At 31.2% G+C, this 8,831-nt stretch overlaps 1 protein-coding gene across 1 annotated transcript; it reads left to right on the plus strand.

Annotated features, from left to right (window-relative positions):
* The first annotated feature begins 5,302 nt into the window (after positions 1 to 5,302).
* On the plus strand, positions 5,303 to 6,886 carry LOC128184864 (oligodendrocyte transcription factor 2-like). The gene has a single exon (XM_052854492.1). It carries the CDS (start codon positions 5,426 to 5,428, stop codon positions 6,209 to 6,211), a length of 786 nt encoding a protein of 261 aa, XP_052710452.1. The 5' UTR covers positions 5,303 to 5,425; the 3' UTR covers positions 6,212 to 6,886.
* Positions 6,887 to 8,831: the final 1,945 nt, after the last annotated feature.

The following is an 8,831-nucleotide window of genomic DNA, read 5'->3' on the forward strand; positions in this document are numbered from 1 at the left end:
TATATTTGTGTTCAATGAAATATAAAATGATTCGAATATTTTAAAACACAAAAAAAAAAACAAACAAAAAAACAGAAACAAAAACAAAATAAAACATACTTTACGCATCTGCATGATTACCTATTTTTTTACAAAGAGAAAAAGCATAATCAGGTTTATATACGTAAATTTATTTTCGTTGTAATTTTTGTAATACTTTCTATTCGAGATATTTTCCTTCTCTTTTTTTTTCTATAAAAATGAAAATGAAATAATGTTAACAACTAGTATTAAATCGAGTAAGTAACGAATTCGTTTTTCTGTCTATCAAATACTAGTATATGAAATTATACACCTTCTATTTAGAAAAACTAAAAAGTGAATACACTAAGAATGGTTAAAGTTTGCAATAAAGTTTAAAACCAATAAAATGCAATTTCTTAAAACCCTCATAAATGCCCTGCCATTAATACCAGAGAGACTGCATTCAAAAGCCTCTAACACCCGGTCTGCCATCTTGTTGTACTAGACCCAAGACAAAGGAAATCTTGACCCTTCTTAACCGAAAACCACATTTATGGTTAGAATACGAGTCGCGAAAACACGAATAAATTATCATTATACGCCGCGATTAATAGGCGAGAGGCATTGATACGCCGTGATTCGTTGATTGGATTTATTGGAAAAACCGGGTAGAATTACCCAATAAATCGCCGGTTACAATTCATCCCGCCCATTTTTCCTGACCGGTGCGGTATTTTATTTCCATGGCGACAGATTTTTCATCTGTCTAACTCCACATGGGGGCGAATGGGGACTTGGGTAATCAAAATTTAAAAATTTAAAATCGGCACCGGAATCTTTTCTATCCATCAGGCTACACTAGCTCTCAATACTTTCTGAATGAGGTTTACATGTATACGATCATTTCTTTAGCAATAGCGAGGTTTTTCTTATTCAGTTTATTTGTTAAATCAATATGAGCTGCAATTTTCATGTTATAATTTTTTTTTACGCAAAATTTTTTTCTACTAAAATCACAAAAAATATCATAGTTTTTAAATTTTTGTTTGCCATATTTTTGTGGGAAAACCCGTTAAGAAGCCTTAATTGGAGCAAAATTGAATTAATGTCGTCCTGTAAAAAAAACAATCTCATTAAAATAAGACCTTTCATCTCGCTCTCTGATATATATGGATACCGCGCCTTTCACGAGCGGTATCCATATATAACAGAGAGCGAGATGAAAGGTCTAATTTTAATTAGATTGGTAAAAAAATTGATCTGCTATATATTCCTTAGAAGAGAAATCTTTCTTCTGACAAAAAATAATGGGGTTTTTTTTCAAGTCTTATTTATCATAAAAGTTGAAGTTATATGCAGACTTATCATACCAGCAGGTTTTTGCAGCAGAATAAAATTCTAAATAATACAGCTCATATTGCTTTATGATAAAAAACGAGAAGCACGTTCTGAATTTTCTAAAATAAACCACTCTACTCTACGTTGTATCTAAATAAATATTTCTTTTCCTTGTGTACTCTTGTGTCTTCAAATTAATGAGAGCTATAATTTTGAAATTAAAAAAGAGCAAAACATGTGACGACAATAAAGATCATAAAACAGTGCGAGTTTAATAATGATATTACAAAACACACACATATAGTACACACACACACAAAAGATTGGAACTGTCTTGGATGTCCAAGAACGTCTTTTTTTCATGAAGTTTCGTACCCCCCCCCCCCCCCCACAAAAAAAAACCCCGAACAAACAAAAAAAAACCTAAACATACAAACAAACAAAAAAAAAAACAAACCAACAAACAAAAACCAAACAAACCAGAAAACAAAAAAAAAAAACAAAACCAATATTAACATACAGAAGCATCATTCTCTTTTTTGTTTTTGGCTGTTGACTTACCAAACCTTGATCCAGTGAATATCAGAAGAAATTGGAGTGTGGGGGGGGGGGGGGGCATTTAGCGTGTGTATACAATCAATATCATACACTGTACATACATCTATGATAGCTTGAATAATTTGCTAAATGACATGAATATTGACATGAATATATCAGTATATTTCATTTGATTTTATTAAAAAGACAAATTATACCAAAATTTGCAACGTAACAATACGATAAAACGTTCATCTTTTTTTTCATTATATATAAAATCGTCGTTTATAACGTTATTCTAAATATATATTACTGTTTCTTGTGAAAAGCATGCCCCTGGAATTACTTTTGAAATAGCAAAAAATTAATTAAAAACAAAACCAAATAAAAAAAAAAACTAGAGTGCGAAATAGATATTTACATGTCAATGCGACATACATAAATTCTAAAAAAGGGATGCAAACGAAAGTTGTAAAGTTCAACATTATTTTCTATATCAGAAATATTATGATATATACATTGTATCATAACTGTACACGTACATGTATGATATTTTTTTCTCTTTTATTTAAACAAGCATCATATTGAAGAAACAGGTACACCATAGATTCAAAGCAAAATATTCTAATCACAAATAATTTTCTAAGCTAGTAAACATATTATTATTTTTAAGATCTCAATTTCTTGGCACATTTCAGAATATCATTTTGTAAACTAAGGTTATATTTTAGTTTTTGTATAAGGTTTCCTTCCGACATAATTTCATCCTCAAATCTACATTTCATTTTGTATTTGTAAATAGTGAAACATATGTAGGATATTAGATTGTTTAACATAATTGTATGATTAAACAATGTATTACACCATATACATTTTGACATTATTTCGTCTCTTTTTAAAGTACAATATTTCTTCTCTTATTTACAAAAATAAAAATACACAGCCCTCAACTTCTACATGTATTTTATCTGACCAACATAGACATGCGGCTTCATATATATCTACATGTATATACAAAGCAACTCATAAACGTAACTCTGAGACTGCTAAGGCCCATTGAATTGAAATGTTTGTTCATATCTATGTCGACAATCTAGATTGATACGAGAAGAAACTTAAAGATATTTAAGAAATAAACAAATATGATAAAGAATTGAAATAAGCAGCTTGTCAAATCGAAAAAAGCAAAACAAGAATTCCTTATGAAGAGGCATGTACCATTACCTTAACCAATTTTATTTCTTATACACGATCAATAAAAAAACCCAAAAACAAACAAGCTAACTAGGGATTCGGATTGAAAAGAAGAAGGGTGTTATGGGAAAAGAAACAATTTGTTTTCAGATTTTTTAAAGAAAACATAAATGTTTATTTTTACATTTTTCTTATTTTTTTTTTCTTTACGGCTAGTTAGTACATATTCTGCTACTGTTATACGTATTTTTAAGTAAAATCACTGCTAGTCTTGAACATTATTTAGAACTGTGAACTATACATTAAAGTATTTGGGAAGAATTTTCATTACATGTATCAGTTATTCCATTTTTATAGTGCAATAAATTCACTTTTTTATATATCTGAACATTCTAAATAAACTTACCGCGGTATGTGATATCATAACTCTAAAGAACAAATTTAAATCCTCACATTTGATATTACATGATTTTGATAATATATCTACAAACAAATGGACTAGTTAAAAAAAAAAAAAAACACATTTTTATCAATCAAATTTTATGCAATCAATTTCTGATTTTACTTTAACTAATTTACATGATATAGATCACACTTTTTAAATCAATAAACCAAGCATTGTATGCATATATCTAATTGCATTAATGAATAAATAAATGAATAAACATTCAGGTGAATTAACAATAAAAAAGATAGATAGTCACATGAAAGAAATCATATAATTATTAGCAAGAGACATGCAGTCATTCTAGAACATTGCTAACAATTATACACGTTGAAGGAAACGCACAAGCTTCCTGTACAGTTAATTTATAGGCCCAATGTACTGGGTGTAAATGTACATCGCAAAAATAATGTTTTATATATACATGCCTTAATATTAATGAATTTACTCAGTTCTCTCTGTAAATAAAATTGAATACGTATGTACATTAATAGTTAATTTTACTTTCATTATTAAAAAATAAATCACTGTATGCTGCATATCCAAATATATCGTGATGTCTTAACGTTTCCACATTTTGCCTCAAAACTTCGAGCGGCCCCTATCATAAATCGATATTAATTGAAATGATATCTGTTTCAGGTAAGTTCATCTATTACCGAACAAATTATTCAAACTGAAGGTTTGATAGCTTTTTTGATATCTAGGTTTAAACAGATTCAATTTGATTTTTTTTTTTAAAGTAATACATGTACTTTGATTAAGGCATTAGCCTAACCCTAACCAAACTATCGGATAGGATGCAGCTCCTTCTAGTTTAATTCATTATTACAGAAGGCAATGGAAGGCGGAGATTATCAAACTGAATCTGAGATGACAGATGTAAGATTACTTACATAGTAGTGGTGGCAAAGGAGATAGCAAAATTAACAAGACCTCAATTTGAAATATCGGTATGACAGTTAGAAAGCTTATATGGCAATTCACAATATGAACTTATTGGATCTGAGAACATTTTTATTTTTTGTTTGTTTAAAGAGAAAATTGGTAAATTTCAACCTTCTCAGCTTAGTATATTACGTTAACTCTAATCCACTTGTGTTTTTCTTGAGTCTTGAAAATAATATCGTACTCCTTAGCGGGCATGTGCAGGCCAAAAAAAAAAAAAGAGAGAACCTTATACAAAAGACAACTTATAATTGACAAAACTGTTAGAAATTCTAAATAAATTGGGTTTCAACCCTTTTGGTCTAAGTAGTCCCTTTTGGTGACAATTTCGTGAACATTACAAATAATATATCTTCATCTTTTTTATTCTATCAAAACATTAAAAATCCAAGCATATTAAAAATCCAGTAAAAGTTTGTTAATAATTTGATAAATCCTTTTTCGTGTGAAATTAAAGTAGAAAAAACCCAGCTTCTTTTGATTATCATGTATATTTTTATACAGAGAACAATGTTAAAACGTTTTTGGAGGTTTTTATCCAGAAGCACCAAGCTACCAAAACTGCTCTACAGGACAATGAAAATGCACAATAAAAGTTAATAGGATCTTAAACATGTTTCGTCTGTCTCCTTCAATGAATATTCTCTTGAAAGCAGTTCAGAATGAATTGGGCCAACACCCAACACCCAACACACAGAACATCGCCTCGGGGAGGAGGAACAGCAATCCTCTGAGTGGATTCAGTCACTCTCAGTCCCCGCCTTCTGTTTTCTTTGCAAGTGACAAGTCTGCCAATCTCGGCATCGGGCGATTTCACCGCCTGAATAAGAAACAAATTCAAGGCATTGTCCATGAAGTGGGGACAAATTGATTTTGGGGGGAGAGAATATTTTTGTTCATTCTCTGGAACCTCGTGGATGTGTTGAGAAGTGTTTGTGGAGCGTACGGTCCAATGAGAAAATGGGGGACTCTACACATTTGACGAGAAACAAGGAAGAGATGTTTTCGATGTCATCGCTGGAGGCTGAAGACTCGGACGATGTTACCATCGATGATAGCGACGAGTCTCGAAGCTCGACATCCGTATCTGCCATGTTTTCCTTTTCAGAGAGACATTCCCAAAACTGCAACCTATCATCGTTAAAACATGACAAGAAAACACTGCTCTCGAACAAGTGCATGGATGAAAAAGAGCTTCAAGCTTTAAGACTGAAAATAAATTCAAGAGAAAGGAGAAGAATGCACGATTTAAATTCGGCTTTGGACGGACTAAGGGAGGTGATGCCCTACGCACACGGGCCGTCTGTAAGAAAACTATCCAAAATCGCTACCCTGTTACTAGCAAAAAACTACATACTTATGTTGAACAATTCATTGGAAGAGATGAAGAAACTAGTGAGTGACATTTATCAGAGCCACCCAAACAGACCAAGGGCACCACCCGCCGCCCATATACACCACTCGCACCACCTAGCGTCCCCACATCCCCACCTCTTGTCTACAATGACCCCGCTACAACATCCAGTTCATCTAGCTGAAGCCGAAACCATCCGTGCTGGTTCTTCTAAGGAGGGACCCCTGACGCCAATGCCGAACCCCCACGAGCGGCACATGCTCTCACATCGTTGGCCCGTGCCGTGCGCGTGCAGTCAGTGCATGATGGATTCTATGAGGATGTCTTACGGATCCATGGCAACCAAGTACCCAGGGGCAACTTTACCTAGTCCATCTTCATTTCGGAAGTGACAATAGAATTTTTCATGTTTGAAGAATCTCTGTCATTGTGCCATTTTCACTGGTAAAAGAACGTTTTGTGTCTTTTACACATTTTAACTTAAAAAACGAATGTACTGTTTTGTCTTCAACAATCGCATTTTTGAAGGACATAGTACTCTATTTTTGTATTTAAGGTGTATAGTTTGGTCACTGACCATCTTATAATTGTTGTATCATATCATTACATTGTACATATGCAAAACATATACAAAACGCTTTGGAACCATACTGGTATAAATTCGTGAAGCACGTACCTGGCATCTGACGAAACTGCACTATTTTATGTTCATGGTTTGTCATGACATGATGTTATGGCATTTTAATTTTGACTCATTTGGTTAAAAAAAACCGAAAATCAGGGCAAAAAATCATTTAAATGTAAAAAAGAAACAAATCTAAAAAGGATATTGTATGTCAAGATAGTAATAATAAACAGTTATTTGTAAATCGTCAGATTTTGATTTGGTATGTAGATAATCCCCAAATTTATTTTTGTTATGTTTCTCATAATTTTTTTTCAAATATCAAAAAGAAATATAAGATTAACTCACCTTTAATGATTCAAATTATCAGTGAATCATGCGTTTGAATCGCATATTTTATTAGACTTACTTTATGTCTGATGAATAAAGGGGGCATACATTGTCTATGCTTATGTTTATTTGTTATAAATGGAAAAGAAATATATTTACATGAAACTAAAATGAACTTAAAGTCAAAAAATAATTACTACACAGCTTCCCATCAAATTCTAAAATAGATATTATAAGTAACATGCACAAAAAATAATTTTCTATTAAAAAAAAAAATACGAGAAAAATGAACACCAAAAAATTATTATTTACCGAAATGTTGCATAACAAGCTATGGAATTTTTTCTTTTTGTAACTTATAGGCTGACTTCTAAGTTACATTATGAGTAAGACGGAAAACTATTTTGATAATCTCTAGCCGTAAAAACGACACCAGATGAAATTCTCGTCAACATCTAACATTGTAACCAAATCGCCGTAGATGTTGTCTACGTATGATATATCAAAGGCCTTTAAGAAGGAACTCCCGTTGGGATAATGAGATTTCTAATCCCCCTGGATCCGCCCATCGTTTAGAGACACAGACACTGACCACACATAACTTACTTCACTAGGTATCCCAATATTGGATCTGTCACCGGAATGATGGATTAGTCACCATGCAGAAAACGAGCTAACCAAAATGTGTTTACTTAAGCAATTCGTTGATGGTTATAGGTTTTAGGGGATTTAATTCTATCCATTTGAAACAGTATCATGAAATGACTCTTAACTTTTGAACTTCATTTCTTAAAAATTTTCCTGAGATTTCAGAGTGGTTCTTGTAAAAATATTATGGCCAAAAAAGACATGTTTTTGTACATTATAAATTTGGAACGGTAATATTTTCATTAATTAGTGATTTGGAATTTTAGGAACAATATTAAAGCAAATAAAAGAGCATTTTTTTCTTTACATTTATGCCTTAATTATGAGATACTTCAATGTCAGAAATAAAATATGAAAATGATACTGGGAAGGGCAATATTTAATTCAGTTTTAGTATTCAAATCAAAATAATCTGATTGCAATGTGAATGAAATGTATCAATGTGGTAATGTGTATAGATAAAAAAAACTAAGAACACATCAACCCACAAAAAAGCAATCAAATTAAATGCAATTATTAAAAATGGAAAATGATAAATTACCAAAAGAAATTTGTACGTATAAAATAAAAAAAACATATATTCAAGAAGGAATTTATTCTATACAGCATTACCAAAACAATGAGGTAACAAACATAAGTTTATACGCTTACAAGTATGCTTTGTTATAGTTCATGAACTAAGCTACTACAATTATGAAAAGTGCATTTTAAACAACTTAATTTACATTTATCAAAAAATATTAATAAATATGCTAGAGCATTTTAAAAGCTACCCTCAGAACATAGACCAATAGCAATTAGTGCGAAGATATTAGCTTTGTAAAAATAAAAATAAAATAAAAATACAGAACGTCAGCGTCTATTCAAGGATTGGTTTCAGAAAGTTTATTTCTAAACATTTAAAAGATTCCTTTCTGGTACAATTATGTAACATGTAAGCATATAATGACTTAACCTAATTTTTCAAAGCATATTGCAAAGAGATAGCAAATATTGTCTCTTTGTTGCAACAATTTCATTATACCATAAGCTTGCTTAAAATCAACAATATAATGTGAGAAAAATTTTCCCAATAATTATTATTTTTTGCAGGTCTAATTGTGTAACGGTTTTCAATTCAATGTGATAAATCTCATTGTGTGTTATAATTTGTAAATATCCGTTCGCTTTGGCACTTTCTAATTTGTTTTCATTTATTTTCTGAGTTTTGAATAATTGTTTATCCATTGATACCCAAGACCAAACAAACGAGATTTATCTGTACGAGTAACGCATAATAATGTAATTTAAAAAGTATACAATGTTTGTATGGCAAACAATCGTAACAGGTCAGATTATTTGATTGTTTTAGGGGGATTCTTATCTCAGATAATATAGTTGCAATAGGCAACATGTTAATTTTTTTTTAA

This window comes from Crassostrea angulata, chromosome 5, assembly GCF_025612915.1.
Source record: "Crassostrea angulata isolate pt1a10 chromosome 5, ASM2561291v2, whole genome shotgun sequence".
NCBI lineage: Eukaryota > Metazoa > Mollusca > Bivalvia > Ostreida > Ostreidae > Magallana > Magallana angulata.

Bases quoted from the DNA above. Each gene is read 5' to 3' on its own strand.
- LOC128184864 (XM_052854492.1), top strand. From the start codon at position 5,426: ATGGGGGACTCTACACATTTGACGAGAAACAAGGAAGAGATGTTTTCG.